The 21,094-nt window shown below is 48.0% G+C and overlaps 1 protein-coding gene across 1 annotated transcript; it reads left to right on the top strand.

Moving 5' to 3' along the window:
* The first annotated feature begins 7,470 nt into the window (after positions 1-7,470).
* Positions 7,471-11,574, top strand: LOC119807917 (amiloride-sensitive amine oxidase [copper-containing]-like). The gene is made up of 4 exons (XM_038320144.1): positions 7,471-9,028; positions 9,759-10,032; positions 10,341-10,473; positions 11,380-11,574. The coding sequence occupies exons 1-4, from the start codon at positions 7,471-7,473 to the stop codon at positions 11,572-11,574; spliced, it is 2,160 nt and encodes a 719-aa protein (XP_038176072.1).
* Positions 11,575-21,094: the final 9,520 nt, after the last annotated feature.

Raw genomic sequence — 21,094 nt, 5'->3', positions numbered from 1 at the left:
TGGTGTAGTCATGTCCCAGGGCTTGAACCCAGGTAGCTTGACTCAGGGCTCTGCACTTGAATGACTTAACTGAACTTCAAAATGCACCCCTCAGAAAGGTCATCTGGTACATCAAAGGGTGATTGCGCTGTTAGCGCCATCTTCCATCCCATCAGGACGTAAGTGTTACCACCTATAGGTCTTGATTGGGGACACGTTCTTTGTTAATTAAAGAATGAAAAGGTGTGACAGATTCCAGACACAGCAGGCAACAACAGATACAAACTGTTAAAAATGAAGAGACAGATAGGTAGAAAGGCAGAGAGATGAAGAGATACAGAGAGGCAGATAGAGAGAGACAGAGGGAGACCCAAAGACAGAGAGGGAGAGGCAGTGAGACAGAAGGTGACTGAAAAGCACTTTGGGAACTAAATTTATTTTTTTGCCTGAAAGAAGGGGCTTCTAAGTGGTTACGGTGGCCAGGAATGGGTCCCCTTCTCTTAATGTTGGATTGGTCAGTTTAAACAAAGAAAGGGTAGCTGCCAAACCTATAACTTCAGGTATATGAGTTCAGGACCAGCCTTGGGCTGGAGGGGCGACTGTTGGAGGAAGGAAAAGCCTTCAAGACCTTTGTCTGGGGTCAGAGGTGAGGATGAAGCCAGACGCTTGCCTTCATCATTACCTGTCTGTGGCCCCTTCCCTATCTGTCTGTCTGCCTGGGATATGTCTAGCTCCTAGCGCCTTGGGCCACGTTGCAGCCCTAGAGGACACAATCTTGGGCCTCTGTGAGTCATAGTGTGCCTGACAAGGAAATGGTCCCCTACTGAAACTCTCAGAAGTTTCCTCCAGATAAGAAGTAGCATAAGAGATTAGCAGGTGAGACAGGAACTAAGCAGAGGATCATGGGACCTGGGTGATTGAGAAGGATGATGTCACAGCCTCCAGTTCCAGCTTCAGTTGTAGCATCAGGAAGAAGCTTGGTGGATAGGAACAGGACGAAGCTTAGGGACAAGGGACTCTGAGGGAAATACCAAAGTCCTCTCCTCTTCCAGACCACGGAGGTAGCGCAACAAAGTCCTGGTACTGTGGTAGACTACCACCATCTTGGCGCCACAAACCACCACAGAAGAGGGCCCCTTTGGAAGTGGGCCTTAAATGACAAGGAACAGGAGTTCTTTGAACTCAGTGCCCATGAGCTGAATGTCCCACACACCTTCCTGATGAACAAGATGCAGCTGGAGCTGCAGCCATTCAGCACACTGACTTTGGCCAAGAACTCGGCGTTCCTCGATGAGATGCTGGCACACAAGAAGAATGACATCTTGGATTTTCTGAATAAGGGAACAAGACATCCTGCATGGGAGCCCATGTCCTTTTTGGGATCCAGAAACATGCCACCATCACTGAAATTACTGTGGGACTCTTGCCACAAACATTCTACATGCAAGAATCATCCCCTAGCATAGAGCACCATCCTGGGCATTCGGACTCATCTCCAAGGCAGAGTGTGGCCTCCTCTACAATACACTGAAAGAGGCCACCAAGCATTTAATCAGTTTTCTCTTAACATCAATGCTCCTCCCTCCAGGTCTTTAACAGCAAGAGCTTGGCTGTTACAAGCAGGCATGTGGGCCCAGCACGGCATCTAATCCAATCTGTGCAAGGTGGTTCATCATGCAGCAGCTGTTTCTGAAATGTCTCTGAAGTTTGAGGGTGGAGAAGTGGAAACAATGGTCTTGGTGGGCCAGCTGCCCGAGAACACAGAGCAGCCCCCACTCTTCTCTTACTACAAGTCCCAGGGGACTTTGTGTATGTGGCTGGCCCCCCATGGACCACTCCCACTGTCTAAACTAGGACCTAAAAGACAGCGAGTGTTTTGTGGAAAATGGGGCTTCCCCTTCCAGCTGTGTTCTTCCTCTGGCTGCATATCATTAATGTGCACTTTGGGATTTAGCATAAAGCCTAGAAGGGCATGTAACTATGACACCACCAAGAGGACACACCTGTACACATTCAGACAAGGTGGGTGGGTATGAGCTTAGGCCTTGGCAATGTCACTCATGAGTTAGGCCTTCACACTGACACAGCCACCTTCCTGAACGCCATTCACCACTATGACAATGACCACTCTGTCTGCTATCCATGAGCCCTGGAGATCCCTGAGATGCCAACGTCAGTGTCCCTTCCATGTTTCTTTAGCTCCAACTTTCAAGGGGTCTTCATCTTCCATGTGGAGATGGACTCTGTTCATGCTGATGTTGCAAGCAATCATGGCAGTCTACAGCTTCAATTAAATCTGGAATCTTATCTTCTACCCTAACAGGATGATAAAGGCCAAGATGCACAGCACGAGTTATGCCCATGCCACCTTCTATACCCCAGAATGACCTACCCACAGCACTCACCTGCACATACATGTCCTTGACAAAACCCGCACCTTCCTATACATTAGCATGTTGATTTGGACATGCTAGTTAGGACTCAGTAACATATCTTCCCAGTCGCTCAACTGTTTTCCAACATAGCTTCACTCCACAGGAGATGGAGCCAGGGATCTCTTGTATCAACTCAAGGCTACTCATTAGTACTTATTCCTTTAAAGGGTGGACAACAGGCGGCACCTCAAAAAAATGGTGGCCACGAATGGTATCCTAGAGTTTCTCAGAATATGCGGTGTCCAGCTGCTTTGGGAGGACAGAACTGAATGGTGCAGAGTGACACAGGAGAGGAAGTGCCATAGAGGAGGACAAACGCCACTGCACAGCACATCCAAGCATGTTCCATGTGCTTCTTGGATAAACGATGTCACCACCATGAAATGGCATGGCAGTGGCTCTTACCATCAAACCTACTAACAGAACAAGACTGTCAGGACCAAGTGGGTGGCTTCTACCCACTTATCCCCCACTTCCCCTCTAAGCCCACTGCACGAAGGCAGGCCTCAGATCTGCAAACATATGGACTCAAAAGTTAAAAACAGAGCTAGGCAGTAGTGGCTCACACCTTTAATCCCAGCACTTGGGAGGCTGAGGGGGAGGCGGGTGGTTCTTGGTGAGTTTGAGGCTAGCCTGGTGTGTATACAGTGTATTCAAGGACAGCCAGAAGTACAAAGAAACCCTATCTAGAAAAACCAAAAGTTAAAAGCAGTGGGGGAGGGGAATATCTTACAGCTCCCCAGAGAACAGTCTACAGTCACTGAAACTGCAACCGCTGCCATGACTGACCCATGCTAGTCTGTCCCTTAGCCTCTCTGATATTGGTCTGCTTGGCCTCCCTGCCCACACTGCTAGCCTGGTGTCTGCACCCAGCACTGCTTCTTCATGGTGAGCAATTGTGGATGTGGTCTACGTTTTAGATCCCATGAGAGAGGTTCAAACATTAGCACAGATTCTCACCATCCTCCTCCTCCTTCAAGCACAAAAACAACCTCCAGACTCTGATGACCAGCAGGAAAAAACCTTCACCCACCCTTGAGGAGACATAGACAGCACCTAGTCCAGCTCATAGTTGAGCAGACCCAACACTCCATGGAGGGCCAAGCCACCTCCTACCACAGAAAGACTCTTCTGAAGAACTTCATCTTTAGCCTTCCTCAAAATTACCTTTGGAGCCAAAGACACAGGTGTAGCCTCAGATCTACCTCAAGATCAAGCTGGTGCTGCCCCTTGCTTGTCAGGAACAGAGCGGTAGCGCTGGCGTAGCTGTTAGCTTTCCGATTGCTATGACAGAACACCAGGGCCAAAGCCATTTATATGAAGAAGCCTTTGTTTAGGTGTAGGGTTTCCCAGAGGGTGGAATCCACCTTGGCAAGGAAGCATGGCAGCAAGTGGCAAGCTTGGTTACAGGAGAGGAATCTTTAGCTATAAGCACCAAGTAGAAAGAGCAAACTGAAAGTAGGGTGAGCCTTGAGCTCTCAAAACCCACCCCCTGGAGATGTACTTCCTCCAGCAAGGCCACACCTCTTAAATGTCACCCAAATAACACCACCAACTGCACACTAAGTCTTCATATGACCAAGACTGTGGGAGATACTGCTCATTCAAGCCACCACACAAAGTAGGAAGATCCAGGGAGTACGGAGAGGAGGGTTAGCGACTTCCTAGGCGATCGCATGAGTCTGTCTATGCTCTGTCCTTGAGGCTCCATGTCTGTGTTTGCATTTGGTTATGCATCCTCTCATGGGACTCCTGGCCTGCAGATGGTAATAGAGTCTTACAGACTCCCAGGATGCAAGGCTCACTGTAGGGAAAGAAAGCAGCTTCCCCATTCTTGGGCCTGAGGGTGTTTCCTGGGAAGGGTTCAGAGTCAACTCCAGAGCCCTCCTGGATTCTTTTCAACCTGAAGGACCCTGATGGCCGTGATCAAGCACAAGGAGTCAGAGTGGTGTTGTGGCTGCTTCTGTAACCAGAGCAACCTCAGAATTCCCTTGTGGTATTTGAGGACTTCTTTCAAAACCATGAGAAAATCAAAAACAAGGTACGGGTCCAGTGCCCCCCATAACTCTCTGATCTTGTCACTGGCCTCTGCCTGGATCTTTTCCTGGTCCCAAGATTGGTGGTGGTGCTTAGATGTCATAACAGGTGGGCTATGTCTTTTAAAAGAGGCTGAGTTCCTCTCAGGAAGTTTAGGCACACGTGAAAATCCCCAAACCAGAGTGGCCTCAGGCAGCCTGTATTAGCATTTCCCGTGGTCCCTGAAGTCCATGTCTTCTGCCACAGGATGTGTTAGCCTAGGTCACAATGGGCTCCTGAATATCTCCCATTCTGAAGATATCCTAAACAAAGCCACATCTGGGAACTCTGTGAGCCTGTTGCTCTGACCCCGTAATTTCCATCATGGTACCTCACAGAAAACTATGACAACAGCCACAACCACTTAAGGATTCTCATCCTGAGGAGAGAGCCTGCTTAAGAGAGCCTCCTCCTTTCAGGTACAATGAGACGGATCTACCATCTTGTATGAAGAGTCTGGCCCAAGGCCCTGTCTAATACATAAATACACACATAAAGGCCCCATAAATACACACAGCAAAGCCTTCCATTTCCACCACTGTGTGCTGCTTTTTGGACCTGGAGAGTATGTGGACCACATACTCAGATCAGTGGCCATGGACTCCACCCATGTTTGTCCACCACACACCAAAGAGATATTCCTGACCAGAAAACCATAGTATGTCACAAGGGAAAGGTCTAAACATCTCTTCTCTACCCCTTCCTTCTAAGTAAATCTGAAAGAGATGTGGGGGGCGAGAGACTGTGCTGTAGGAGGCCAACTAGAAAGGACATGAACTAGAAATGCATGCTTAACTACTAAAGGATTATACTCGAGTCTTCTAAAAAGACGGTGAACGCTCAGTGGCTCAGTAGCAGCACAAGTCCAGGTGTCAGGAGTAACACAGAGACTGTTGACGATTTGGGGAGAGGTAAGAACACTCCCCCTCACTGCAGTGCATTTGCCTGTCATTCCATACTTTCCATAATCCCCAGGATGCTCGCCCAGCCTTCGCACTCATCACAGATTTAGGGGAGCAGTGAGGTAGCCCTGTCACATAACAGTTGACACACATGGCCCATGCTGACGGATGCTGACAGTGGTGGCGGCTCTGGATCCTCGGGAAGGATGACCTGGATTTTCCAGATAAAGAAAAAAGACATTCTTTCAAGAATCCTGTGTTGTCATCTTGGTAATCAGGATCAATGTCTCGAAGTTTGCTGTGGGTGTCCCGCTGCCACATCCTATCTGTGTGGGACAACTGCCCCCCTGTGCCAAGGAACGTCTCATCTGGGCACTCACCTTCTGTCCAAAACACAGTAAGCCATGGTAAACGTCAGGACAGGAAATGAGTCTTCTGTCCTGTTATCCTAGTTGGTCTGTTTGTTCGTGCGGTTTAAATCTTCCCCGCATTGAGACCAGGCTAAGCACTACTCTGAAGCTCTGCATTGTGGAAACAGCGGTTTTTCTGCATGGGTCTTGTCCTAAGAATTTCCACTTCACAAGAAACCTTGACTCCATTCTGAGGGAGAAGGATGATTGCAGCCCCTGAGTTGACCCAGAAACTTCGCCCTCTGTCAGGTTTGTCAATTACTCACTCTTGGGGGCAGAAAGAGAACCACCCAGTCAATTTGCTGGGGTGAACTGAGACATGAATACATGAGCAATGAAAACCATATCAGAGAAACTAGACCCAGACAAATCAAGGAAAGGGTCCAAAGCCCTCACTTGAACCCTCTTACAGTGATGGAATCCGAGACCTGTGATGGTGTGGCCCCACACCAATCCGTCACCTGACTCCTGGGTTGTGCCTCAAGGATCAACAAGAGGACTCTTCACTATCCTTGGAATTTGGATCCGCTTAGTCCCCTTCCGTTGACACACCTGCTCAACTGCCTATCTATTAACTCATCTGAAACTGGACCTGAACCTGAACCCAGCATTTCCTGCCCATGACCCACAGCTTGACCTTTCCCCTTGAGGTTAGCTCATCTTCTCTCAGAGCTTGACTCCAGCACCACCGGCAGCTGTCCCTCCCGGCACAAGTCTGGCTCCTCGTCTTATCGATCCAGACTCCTCGGCTCATGTCTTGAACTCTGTTTCAGTCTCTTTAACTTGTATTCATTTTGTAAGCCATATATATTAATACAGATATACATACTTATTTTTACTGTGTGATATGAGAGTTGATACTGGTAATTAAGACTGGGGCAAAAGAACTTGTGTTTGGCTTGGCTGGGTTTCCAAAGCAAGCAGGGTTATATGACAAACTGCTGTTATTGACAGTATGAATTTATTGTTCTTCCATAAATGCTGATACTATACAAAGACACAAACATGTTCCTCCTCAGATAGCTCCTTTTGGGAGGGGGTTACATCAACCTGGTATGGTGTAATTCCATTTAAGTGTGTCTGTGTCGCCGTGTAGTATAGTGTGATTTTCAGTAAGCTTATAAAATGTTTCCCTGTGGTTTTTTCAAACATTATTATCATTCCATTCCACCTATATTTCTCTCTTGTATTGCCACCCCCTTCCTGTATTATAAACATTTAACCTAAATTTCAGCATACAGCCCCCTAAACGATCATCTGTTGAATCAGGGAGGGAATTTTGCTATCACTACAGCCCTCTGGGCCACTAAATCACAGGCCATTAGTTGCCCTTGAGGACCAAGCCTTGGGCTTCTGTGACTCATGGTGCACCCTGCTGAAGAATGTTCCCCACTGTTATAACATCATAAAAGGGGGGGACAATGGGAGATGTCAAGATAAGAAAGAATATAAGAGATTTTCAGACGACGGAGGAAATAGTGGATGCACACAGGGGCCTGAACAGCACTGTGAACTGTGAGCCAGGACCCAGGGACTCCAACACTGTCTTCAGCTGGGTAAGGAGGAAGCACAGTTGGAGGGCGGGGCTTAGAGACAGTGAGCTCTGAGTGCTGGTAGAAAGAGAGAAATACCCACGTTCTCTCCTCTCTTCTGCTAAGTTCCTGAGCCATGGGGCTGGCACAAAGGAGCTTGCCACTGGGCTGCATGGCCATCATCTTGGTTCTAGAGATGGTCATGGCAGAGCACCCTACCTGGACTCTGAAAGACAAGGCCCAGGTGTTTGCAGAGCTGAGCGCCCAGGAGATAGAAGCTGTGCATGGCTTCCTGATGAGCAGGCCGGAGCTGGAGCTGCAGCCATCGGGCACACAGGCTTTAGACAAGAACTCTGTGTTCCTCATTGAAGCGCTGCTGCCCAAGAAGAAGGATGTCCTAGAGTTTCTGGATAAAGGAACAAAACTTCCAGTGCGGGAAGCCCGTGTCGTCATTTTCTTTAGCGCCCAAGAGCGCCCCAATGTTACCGAGTTTTCTGTGGGGCCCCTGCCACAGCCCATCTACTTGAGAGAGCTGTCTCCTAGGCCAGCAAAACATCGATCCTGGGCATCTAGACCCATGTCCAAAGTAGAGCAAAGCCTTCTCTACCGCAAAATCAAGAACGCCACCATACCCTTAGAGAAGTTTTTCCTGGACACCACCGGCTTCTCACTAGAGGACTGCAACGGACATTGCCTGACCTTCACCCATGTGGCCCCCCACAGTGTGGAGTCTAGACTTCGGGCCACCTGGTTTCTCTTGCAGCGCATTGTGAAAAACCAACTGCAGCCCACAGGGCTAGAGATTCTTGTGGATCACGGGAGCACAGATGTCCAGGACTGGAGAGTGGCACAGCTCTGGTATAATGACAAGCTCTACAGCAGCCCAGAAGAACTGGCTCAGAAATACGCTGATGGAGAAGTAGACACAGTGGTTCTCAAGGACCCACTGCCTGAGAACACACAGCAGCCACAGATCTTTAACAAGCCTAGGGGGGAATTCCCACTACCCCTTAACAAGTCTGGCCCTCATGTGGGCAAAGGCGATGGTCCCAGCTACAGCCTAGAGGGCAACACTGTGACCTACAAAGGCTGGAGCTTCTCTTTCCAGCTTCGACCCTCTTCTGGGCTGCAGCTACTGAATGTGCGCTTCAGGAATGAGCCGATAGCCTATGAGGTCAGCGTGCAGACAGCTATGGCTGTGCATAGAGAAAGCACACCTGCAGGAGATCTGACCAAGACCATGGATCTAGGCTGGAGCATGGGCAGTGCGACTCATGAATTAGTCCCTGGCATCAACTGCCCAGAGACAGCCACCTTCCTAGACGCCATCCACTATTATGACTCTGATGGACCTGTCCGTTATCCACGAGCCCTCTGCATCTTTGAGATCCCTACAGGGATGCCTGTTGGGCCCGTCTTTAACACTGACTTTCCAGGCAGAATCAACTTCTTTTCAGATGTAATGGGACACAAGCTGGTGCTACGGGCAACCTCAGCCTTCTACAATTTTGATTACATCTGGGACTTCATCTTCTATACTGACGGCATGATCTTAGCCAAGATGCATGCCACAGGCTATATCCACACCACCATATACACCCCTGAGGGGTTGGGCAAAGCTCATCTGCTAACTCACCACCTTGTCAACAGTCACACCCACCTTGTGCACTACCGTGTTGACCTGGATGTGGCAGGTAAGACTTGAAATCAGACCCTCCCTGTCACTCAGTTGCTTCTCATGATGAAATATTATGCATATTTGAGAAATAGTTGCTGTGAATGGTACTCTAGTATTATCCAGAATATTAGGTGTGCGTATGCCTTGCGTCTGAATTCAGAGGTGCAGAGCAGAGGGGAGGAAGAAGTGCAATGGGAGAGAGGAATGGAATGCTATTGCCTAGCCCTCAAAGATGGTCCATAGTGCCATCAGGGGGCGCTTTGTGTTTCCTGGGTATATAATGTCACCACAGAGGAGTGTCATGCCTGTGATGCTTGACATCAAAGCCAACAACAGAACAAGGCCACCAGGATCAGATGGGTATCTGTAATCCATGAATTCCACTTGTCCTTACGGCCCAGAATACATATATTGCCAGTTCTCAGGCCTTCATTAACACAGGCTATCCCTTCTCCAGGGTTAAGACCATGGCAAACAGGCTGTATCACAGCTCGCCTGAAAACAGTCTGAGGCACACTGAAAGTCTCACCACAGCTGCCGGGGCTGAGCCCTGAGCTGTCCTTCAGCTCCTCTGGTTTGGGGTTCACTTAGTTTCACGGCTCACACTGCTAGCCCAGCTTCTGCTCCAGAACTGTTTCTTGCTGGCCGCTGGCTGCGGATGTGGTCTATGTTGGAGATCCAGGGTGGAGGGAGGAAGTGTCCAAGCTAAGCTGGTTCTCAACCTCCTCCTCCCTTCTTGGTTTCAGGCACCAACAACAGCTTCCACACACTGCAGATCAGGCAGAGAAACACCACCAGCCAACACCACCTGATCCAAGGCACACCATTGAAGACACAGTACTCCCAGGAGCGCCAGGCCACCTTCCCCTTCGGACAGACTCTGCCTCCATTCCTGCTCTTTAGCAGCCCCGAAAAGGATATCTTGGGATACAGGCGCAGCTACCGCCTACAGATCTACTCCACATCTAAGCAGAAGCTGAGCCCTGAGTCCCAGGAGGACTTAGCCTTCACCTGGGCCAGGTAAGGAGTCCAGGGAAGGGGGGGCTCCTCCCTGACAGTGAATGTTTCTCTGTGCTTCCGTTCTTGAGGCTCTGAGCCACACGTGGGTCTGGGTGTGTGTCCTCACGAACGTGGGGTGGGAGGGGAGGTGCCCATGGCAATCTTGACCCTCAGGTGGCTTTGGGCACTCTTGCAAAGTCCTGGGAGATGACCGCACATTGTGAGGAAGCACTAACTTCCCTGTCTGAAGCTCTGAGGCTGTCCGGAGCCCTAGCTGAGTCTCAGAGGCAGCCCCAGTGCTCAGAGCCACCCGGCTTCTCAATCTTCAGGTACTCCCTGGCGGTGACCAAATATTGGGAGTCTGAACGATGCAGCACCAGCATCTACAATCAGAACCACCCCTGGGATCCCCCCGTGGTCTTTGAGGATTTCCTTCAGAATGATGAGCGTATTGAAGACCAGGTACTGGACTAGTCGTTCCCCTCCTCCTCTGGCCTTGTTACTACCCTCTAACTGGACCTGTTGCTGGTCCTAGGAGTATGGCTTGCAGGTGGAGGGCAAGCTCAGAGATCATGAAAGATGAGCCAGCCTCTTTTCTTTTCTTTCTTTTTTTTTTGTGAGCCAATGTCAGTTCCAAATTTATTTTTTTGTTTGTTTTTTATTGATATTTATTGAGCTCTACATTTTTCTCTGCTCCCCTCCCTGCATCTCCCCTCCCCACTTTAACCCTTCCCCAAGGTCCCCATGCTCCCAATTTACTCAGGAGATCCTGTCTTTTTCTACTTTCTACTTCCCATGTAGAGAGCCAGCTTCTTTTCAATGGGGCTGAGGCTATCTGGGGAAGTTTGTAGACACATTATAAAATGACCATGTCCTACTACAAAAAAACCATAGACTCAACTAAACTGGAATCATAGGGGCTGACAGATCAAACAGCCAATCAGAGAGCTTGCATGGGGCCTCTGCACACATGATACAGCTGTGTCTTTTTGTGGGGCTCTTAACAGTGGAGGCAGAAGTTGTCTCTAACTCTGTTACCTGTTTTGGGGACCCTTTCCTCCTACTGGGTTGCCTCATCCAGCCTCAATAGGAGAGGAGCTACCTAGTCTTACTGAAACTTGATATGCCCTGGCTGGCTGATATACATGGGAGGCCTGCCCTTTTCTGAATAGAAAGGAAGAGAGAGTGGATGGAGTGGGGAAAGAGGGGAGGTTGGAGGAAGGGACTGGGAGGGGAGGAGGGAGAAAGAAAGGGAGGGGAAACTGTCATCAGGCTGAAAATAATAAAAATAAAATTTAAAAAAAGGACCCTGTCCTTCCAGGGTTCACAGTACCTCCTTGCCCACTAAAGCCTTTTTCTTTCCCTCAGGACTTGGTGGCCTGGGTGACAGTGGGATTCTCTCATGAGCCCCATTCTGAAACTGTCCCCAGGATGGTCGCAGCTAGGAGCTTTGTAGGCTTCTCACTCCAGCCTTTCAACTTCCTCTATACCGCTGGAAGACTCCGAGCTACAACTGCCAACCGTATATCAAACACTAAGCCACTGGGGACAAGGTCTGCCTGATGCCTCCTCCTTCAGCCTCAATGGGACCTACAACCCTGTGTCAAGAGTCCAGCCTCAGATCCAGCTCAACAGTCCCAGAGCCCCACAAGGACGCTCAATAAACCTTTGGCATTTGACCCTTCTGTATTGTTTCTAGAACTGTAGAGGATGTGGCCATTTACTCAGATATGTGGGCATGAGCTCCATATATCTAACCTACTGCTGCCTAAAAGACCTCCAAGGCCAGGACAAAGATACTGGGTTTCTCTACCTGATGGGTTTTTCAGTATCTGAGACTTTCCTATCTCCCTTAGGGAAACTGTATGGGAATTGTCCCACCTCAAAGCTGGACATGCAGAAGAAAGCCGTTAAGGGGAAATCTACAAGATTACCAACATCTCATTCTGTTGTTGTTGTTTTAGCATCTAAAGTTTGCCCCCAAGATCCTTTCATCAATAAACAAACAAAAAATGTGAGTGTGCTGATTCGCAGTAGAACTGTGTGCATCAAGCAAAGTCTAGAGACAACGGACTCTGCACCTGCAGAACAGAACAGCTCAATCAACTAAAGCACAGCCCTGCTGCGGCGCCAAATGACAGGGAAAGTGTGTGAGCCAGGACTGTAGGGAAACACCTACAGGGTGAGCTTCATAGCAGAAGAAAATGGCAGACAATCATGCACACAGTGTGCCAGCTTCTGTGTATGAGTAGGAGGAAACTAAGAACCCTATACAGGGATTAAAGGTGAAAGGTATCTCTCTGCCTGCAAACAGTTGAAGGGGACAAGGAAACAGAATTTTTCCAGAGTGCCTCTGTCAGGAACACAGTCTGTAACAACCCCAGAGCTGGAGCTAGACTTATAGCTTAGTTCTTGCCCTGCAGGTATGAGAAGCTGCAATCAGATGTCCAACGTCCTCAGAAGAGGGAGAAGCATGGTGGCCCATGTCCTTTTCTGCAGCAACGGAGACAGGCAGATCCTCAGAGTTCACTGGCCAGCCAGTCTAGCAGAATCAGTGAGTTCCAGGTTCAGTGAGAGACCCAGCCTCAAAATGAAGAGGAGAAAGTCAGACAACAGACTTTATTCACGAGGAAGCCATACACAGGAACATGGGCACTCACACAGCATGGGCACACATAGGCATGTAAAGACACAAAAGAGAAGAGTCAGCTGTGGTGGTACATGCCTTCGATTTCAGCAGAGAAACAAAGGCAGGTCTCTGCAAATTCAAGGCCAGCCTGGTCTACATAGTAAGTTCTAGGCCAGCCAGTACTATACAGTGAAATCCTGTCTCAAACAGAAAGAGGGAGGGGGGGATAAGTGGGGATGGAATAAAAAACTCCTAAGACAGGAGCATGTTACTCAGGGCAGGGGAACATTGTTTAGAGCAACCTGGAGAACTGAAGAGGTAGATGTGGGCTGTTCTAACCTGTGGTTGTGAACAAAGGAAAACAAGAACAAACAGATAGAGAAGCCTACATTGTCCTCAACACTATGACTCCAGCGTTTTCCAGAGCTGCCACTCATAACATGTCTCAGAGCCTTCACAAAGGCGGTCCTTCCTGTTGTGATTTACCAGGATTTGAACCCAGGGCCGCTTGACCCTAGAGTCTGAAATCAAATGTCTATACCGATTTCAAAATGCATCCCTCTCAAAGGTAAATTGTGTCCTTGAAAGGTAGTTCTGCTTGCAGTACAGCCTTCTGGACTACCAGGAGAGAGCACTTTGTGGCGCTTGGGGACCAAGCCTTGGGCAGCTGTACTCAAGCTGTGCCCCTGGCCAAAGCATATTCCCTCACTAAGATAACACCAACCTAGGGAAAAGTGGGAGTTTATCTATAAAAGGGATGTGCAGGTGAAGGAAGAAATCGATAGAAATTGGCCAGCACTGTGAACTGTGAGAGGAGACCCAGAGGCTCCAGCTGAGGCTGCAGCTAGATGCAGAGGAGAAGCAGAGATGTGGGGGAGTGTTTAGGCCTAGCACCAAGGCTCTGGGAGGCGCTGGCTCAGAGATGGAAGTACCTGTGTCACCACGGGGGTGATGTGAAGGAGCTTGGCACTGAACTGGGTGTGTGAAGCCTTGGTGATACGCATGGCCATTCGGGTAGAGCTTGGATTTCAAACCACAGGTGTCCGGGGGCCTGAGCACTGAAGGGTGGAGGTTGGCGCACACCTCCTGGATGAATACGAAGGAGCTGGAGCTGCAGCCATCTGAGATAATAACTTCAACCCAGAACTCTGTGCTCCTCATTGAGATGATTCTGCCCCAGAAGAAAGATGTGCTGAATTTTCCCCACGAAGAAAACCATCTCCTGGGGTGGCAGCCCATATCATCATCACTGATGCCCTGGAGCACTCCAGGGTCACCAAGTTTGCCGTGGGGCCCTACCGTGTAATCTACACGGTAGATCTACTACAGCAATTTCCTCTGAGCCAGGGGGATAGCTGTGAGTGTTGAGTTTCAAGACCCATCTCTTAAGCAAAATATAGCCTTTTCTACAAAACCTGAGAGGGCCAACAAGCCCATGTTGGTTTGCTTTTCTTGATGCTCCCAGCTTCTTACTACAAAAACGTTATGGCCAGTGTGTGTCAATCACCAGCGTGTGTCATTCCGCCAGTGTGGCCCTCCCATGGTGTAGAGTTCACCAGAGCCATGGCAGGTTTATCATACAGCAATATGGGAAGATGTCATCATGCACCCCAACACGACCAGTCCCACTTCCCTCACTACAGCCTAGAGGGCAACAGTGTGTTGTATGGAGGCTGGAGTGCCTTCTTCCAGCTGAGGTCCTCTTCTGGGCAACAAGCATTTAAGATGAGCTTAGGGGTGAAGTGTGTCATTTACAAGGTCAGTATGCAAGAGGCTATGGTATTTATAGAAGACATCCACAGCTGTGTATATTCAGACACAATACATGAACATAGGCTGAGGCCTGGGCATGTTACTATGAGTTACTTCCTGCCGTTGACTGAACCATGGCCACATTCCTAGATGGTGTACACATCTGGATTTCTCTATCGTATGAGTTTTTCAATGTCTGAGGCTTCCAGCTCCCTCTCGTACAGGGGAATTGGCCCACCTCCATGATGAGCACAGAGAGAGAGGCTGAAATGGGAAGTCTAATAAAGTCACCAATGCCTTCACCTGGACATTGTTCCAGCATCTGAGGTTTACCCCAAAGATCTCTTTAAACACATCTTTAAAAATGTTTATGTATGCTGAATCACTGTGGTGCTGTCTGTAGCAATGAAAGTCTGGTAACATCTGTATCTGGGAACAGGTCAATACATTAGAGCACAGCTGCCCCCAGTCCCAGGTGATAGAAATAAAAAAAACTGCATCAATGATGACATTGTGAAACTCTGCAGGATATAGTTAGTGGGAGAAGAAGACAGCAGAGAACAACATGCATCGTATGCTAACTCAGGGAAAAGAATGGGAGGATACTGGAGATCCGGGTTATAGGAGTGGATATCGGGAGGTGTTGAGATGCTCTCAGAAAGCTGGAAGGCAAGGAAACTGATTATTCTCCCTGGAAACACAGCCTTGAAGAACTTTAGAGATGGAGGTGGGACAAAGGTCCAGTTGGAAAAGGCGTGAGGTCTTGAGTTCAGCTCCCAATTCAAGTAAAACTGAGCACAGAATGGCATCATTTGATACCTGACTCTAGGGCTGGTAAACAAAAACAGGGACGTCCACAGAGCTTTCTGGCAGGCCAGTCTCAAAGAATCAGTGAGCTCCATGTTCTGTGGGAAATCATGACCAAAAAAAAAAAAAATACAATGAAGAGTGAATAAGTCATGTGATCAGAAAACTAGAAACCGATGGAGGAAAAGTCAGAAGTGGCTGTCAGTCCTCAAAGTTACCCTTAGCATAGCAGGATAGCAACAGTCTCTGTCTGTCTGTCTGTCTCTCTCTCTCTCTCTCTCTCTCTCTCTCTCTCTCTCTCTCTCTCTCTCTCTCTCACACACACACACACACACACACACACACACACACACACAAGCAATTTCATGGCTTCCTTAGGCACAACATCACTGAAGTGGGACAATTCATGAATTCATGTACAGCCTCCATGAAAGGGACCTGAACACCTCAACAGTGAAAAAAATCATCTAACACAAAAATTCAGTCCCTTATTTGATGTCCTTTGCCTTGGACATGGGGGGTGGCTATTGCTATCTGTCTGGTTTGTTGACTCCTTCTTTGGTTGACCAAGAATTTCTGTCCCACCTGGTCCTTGTCCTGCCCAGTTCCCGCAGTCATTAAGTCCCAAAGAAATCACACAGAGGTCTACATTAGTTATAAACTGATAGGCCTAGTTGCTCAGACTTCTTATTAACTCATAATTTATATTAGCCCATTATTTCTTGTCTGTGTTAGCCACGTGGCTTGGTACCTTACTTGGTGAGGCAGTCACATCCTGCTTCTTCTGTGGCTGGGTCACAACTGCACACTAGGATTTTCTTCTTCCCAGAATTCTCCTTTTCATTGACTCACCTCTACTACCTGTCTGGTTGTCCCACCTGTACTTCCTGCCTGACTACTGGCCAATCAGCATTTATTTAAAATTAATTAACAGAATACAGACCATTGTCCCAGAGCAAGGCTTTCTATTATTGCAATGAAACACCATGACCAAAGCAACTTGGGGAGGGAAGGGTTTATTTGGCTTATGCTTCCACATCATAGTTTATCATAAATGGAAGTCAGGGCAGGAATTCAAGTAGAGCAGGAATCTAGGCAGGAGCTGATGCAGAAGCCATGGAGGAGTACTGTTTACTGGACAGTTCAGCCTGCTTTCTTATAGAACCCAGAACCACCACCACAGGGATGGCCCCACCCACAATGGGATGCCTCCCACATCAATCACTAAGAAAATGTCCTATGGGTGTGCCTACAGCCTGATCTTATGGAGGAATTTTCTCACCTGAGGGTCCCTCCTCTCAGATGACTCCAGCTTGTGTCAAGTTGACATAAAACTAGCCACCTCACTACCCCTGCTAATCTGGAGGTAGCTTGGGAACAAAATCCACCATTCACCTCTTCCTCATCTTTCACTAGCTTTCCAGTCATGATGTACATGCTTGGGGCTCGGTGGTACTTGTGAGTGGGGACAGTAATGTGACAGAGCAGAGCTCCCAGGGGCATCTGATGGCAGGAAAAGAGGGTCAGCAAGTGGAGCAGTCATAGTGTGAGGGGAGCAGAAATAAAGACACAGAGACCAGGAAGAGAAGGAAAAGAAAAGACCAGGAGGTGACAGATGGCCTCTCCAGGTCACTCTGGAGAGATGGAGAAGGTCCCTGGAAGAGGTGGGTTAAATGGAGTGGGCCTGCTTCCTGTCTGCAGCTGGGAGGGTCACTTACTGCCAAGTTCTGCCTTGGCCTCTATGCCTCCTCTGTCACTTGTTCCCCAGCTACCTCCTCATAACATCCTGCTCCTATTACCTCACATCTCTCTCCTGCATCTCCTTCCTTCCAGGGTGGGGAAAGGGTATTTGTGGATAAGAGGTTGCAAAGTAGGAGGACACTGGTCATGAGGGACATGAAGACACAAGAAATATATACTGCCCACTGCAGGATTATAGGTATGCCCTCTAGAAAGCCAAACTATCAGTACATGGCCCAGATACAACTTCAGAGAGGGAGGAACAGGGAAAGTTTGGAAGACTTGGGGGAGGTGGGAGCACTCTGGCATTTCCGTGGCAGGTGCCTGTCACACACCTTTGTCATCATCCTCTGGATGCACAGCAAACAGGAACCCTGGTGTCCAATATGGATTCTGGGTGGAAAGGGATGTTGTGGCACATGGACCAGTGGGTGGATGCTGGTAACTGGGGAGATGTAAATCCAGGAAGAGAACAGGCAGTGTTCTGTACTTCCTGTTCAATTTGGGTACAAATTGAAACGCCTCTTAAACCAAGACTGCAAATGAAGTCTAGGTCTGCGTGATACGAGGATGATCAGCACACTGGAGAGAAGAGGAGCTCACGTGGACCCTCCCATCCTAGAGGGTTTATATGGCTATAAAACACTTGTTGAAGGAAAGAGACCTTTTTTTTACGGGGGTGTTGCCTTGGGAAGATTGCTTATGTTCACATATACAGACCCTGAGCCATGCTTAAGCAAACATACACATGAAACTCATTGAGTCAGAAAGAGAGAGAGACATGAAAATAGTTGGTGTGCTGGTTGGGAAGAGGAAAGGGACTGGCAGGAGAGGAAAGGGGACAATATCAGGTGAACATGATCAAAACACATATATACCCATATGAAAATATGTTCTATTATGTATAATCATATACCAATAAAAATCATTTTTAATTTAGATGCAGGGTAGATGGTTCATTTATGTAAGTGCTGGTCTTGCAATAACCAGGAATTGTCCTCCATCCTCAGAATAAAAAAAAAAAAAACAAACCAGGGTTTGGTAGCATATACTTGTAATCCCAGAACTGAGAGGCAGGCGAATCTGTGGCACAGCCCGGCCAGCCCACTGGCCTACTGGTCTAGTTCTGGGACAATAAGAGACTCAAAGTCATAAAAGAAAAAATCCAGGTGTGGTGACCCACACCTGTAATTCTAGGAGTAGGAGGTATAAGCAGCAGGATTAGAAATTCAAGGCCATCATCAGCTACATAATCAGTTGGATTCCAGCCCAAATTAAATTAAGCCTATTTCAAGCAAAAGAAGAGGAGGAGGAGCAGGAGCAGGAGCAGGAGCAGGAGGAGGAGCAGGAGCAGGAGCAGGAGGAGGAATAGGAGAAGAACCGGAACGGTGGTGGCGCCTGAGGAAGACGCTGCAGTGGCACTTCATTCGTATTTCAATAAAAAAAAGTTTGTCTGCAGATCAGAAAAGAAAACAGCCACATTGGCCAGCCTTGCAGACCAGGCCATGGTAACACACACCTTTAATCCCAGTAGCCACACTAGTTTGCCATGGAAACCAAATGGTAGTGGTGCACGCCCTTAATCCGAGACCTAGAGACGATTATAAAACAGGAGGAGACAGCTCTCAGTCTCATTCTGAAATTCCAGGAGGCAAGATCGCCACTTCAGACTGAGGGAGAGGTAAGAGTCACTCTTTTTGCTTTTCAGACCTTCAGGTTGAATCCCAATTTCTTTCTCTGAGCTTTTATTATTCGTGCTTCGTTTCACACTTAGTTTTCTTCTGAAATTCACACCCAATGTGCATAGAAGCAACATGCCTTAGCAAATCAAATGCACACTAACACACACACACAAAATGAAGTTCACTTTGCTTATCTAAAATAAAGCAGACTTCTAAAGGATGACCCAGATGTGGATAGCATCTGTTGCTCTTACAGAGGAGCCAGGTTTGAAGCTTACAGCTGTCTATAACTCCAGTACCAGGGTATCCAATGCCCTCTTCAGATTTCCATGGTAAACTTAGATGCTATGTACATACATACCCTCAAGTATACACATGCACTAGCAAAATAAAGTATATCTTTTACATTGTTTTTCAAAATTAAATGCTAAAGTCAGAGCTGAGCTCATGCCTTGCTCCGTCTATGCTATACAGACTCACCCACTTCTGTCAGACTGGATGCTTAAACCATAATGAATTGTGGGTCACAGTCCTTGCCCCCCAACTCCAAAAGGGGAGAAGTTTCCAACCGAGGGAAGCTCCCAGGCTGGGACATTGACTTCACAAGTAGAAGGCCAGGACGGTGAAAGGACTTCTCAAAACATCCCATGACTATGAACACTGGGGCCAGCAGACAGGAGGATTGGACGCTGAGGCTCCCAGCAGCCCAGCAGCTCACAGGCGATGGGGCAGGTGCAGCACACACCTTTCGCAGTCAGGAGATCTCGTTCTCTGCAGACTAAATACCAAAGTGCCAAGGGGTGGTGAGTGGGACATGGACAGAGTCAGGTCCAGGACTGAGACAGAAAGTCCCTTGGCAGAGGAAGGTTCTAGCCAACTTTGACCTTAGCAGCAGGGATATGTAAACTTGGTGTAAAGAGCCAAATTTAAAAAAAGCTCCCTGTACAGAGGAAGCCAACAGGAAAATTGGACCTTTTTTGAGCACTGCGTTGTGTTCCCTATACTGTGAGCAGGGCGTGTGACATAGGAACACACACACATTTTCTAACAGGAGCCGTGGTGTCACCGATGCTCAGGCTCTGTGCACATCTCCCTCTCACATCCCTGATGGGTGCCTACACTTCCCTTTGCCTTCGTCCCGCTCTACAACTGGGTTTTAACTGAAGTGCACCCAAGTCCTCACCCTCACGGGAACTGCTGGATGCACCCTGGCTCCCTGGCATAGGCCCAGTAACACAGACCCCTGAAACTCCTCACTGAGCCTCTGTTGCCAGCTTTCTTTCCCAAAGGCTTAGGAGCTGGGTTGTAGACGTACCAGATGGGAATGGGCATACCAAGATCACATTTTCTCTGTATCTTGATCAGTTGCCGATGTCTGTAACAGATACCATCTGTTTCACCAGGAAGCTTCTTTGATGGGGGTGAGAGCTGTATTTATCCATGAGCAGGAGGGTAAGTATTTAGAATATAGTTAGAAATTATGTTCATTTAGGAAAATGACAGTAATAAGTTCTCCTTTAGGGTCCATGACCTCAAATCCATGGGTAGTTGGTGGGGTATACAATACCAAGCATGAATTCCCTTCTGTTGAGGGAAACTTAAGTCCAATTAGATAGTTATTGGTTACTCCAAGATAAAAATGCCACTATTGCACCATCAGGCATATCTTTAGAGGCTGCTCACTGTGGGTGATACATAGGCTCTACAGCTGGGTAGGACTTTAGATTGCTTTTCTCTGGTGGCAGCTGGAATCGCACCTTTTGGCACTGTGAGAACTCAGGAGTGGGTCCATTCCAGCTCGATTCCTCCAAGTCCTGTGTCCAAAGTATGAGTGTATTCATCACTGGGTTCTTACCTTCAGGTTATAGGAGGCAACCAGGAGCAATGGCAGACCATATATTATTTGGGGAGTCTCTTTAACCACCCTGACAACTTGAAGGATGCTATCCCATGTGTCTTAGTTTGGTTTCTATAGCTGTGATAAATGCCATAACCAAGACCAACTTGAGGAGGAAAGGGTTTATTTCACCTTACAATTTCCAGCTCCCCATGGAGGAAAGTCAGGGCAGGAACGTGGAGGCAGAAGCTGAAACAGAGCCATGGAACAATGCTGCTTCCTGGTTTGCTCAGACTACTCTCTTACACAACCGGGGCCATCTGTCTACAGCTTGCACCATCCCTGTAAGCTGAGCCCTGTAAGCTGAGCCCTCTGACATTACTCATTAATAAAGAAAATGCCCTATAGACTTGCCTACAGGAAATTTGATGGAGGCATTTTTCTCAATTGAGATTCCTCTTTCCACATAGCTCTAGCTTATGTCAAATTGACAAAAAAAAAAAAAAACAGCTAGCACACTGGGCCTATACTAGAATTTTTATTCATGTGATATTGTTACTGGGGAAGCAGTATCACCCCAGGTGACATAACCCCATTTATATACTATATAATATCTATATAAAATGTAACATAATA

Source organism: Arvicola amphibius, chromosome 2 (genome assembly GCF_903992535.2).
Source record: "Arvicola amphibius chromosome 2, mArvAmp1.2, whole genome shotgun sequence".
Taxonomy (NCBI): Eukaryota; Metazoa; Chordata; class Mammalia; order Rodentia; family Cricetidae; genus Arvicola; species Arvicola amphibius.
The sequence above is the reverse complement of the archived record's forward strand: the minus strand, read 5'-3'. Positions and strand labels throughout refer to the sequence as shown.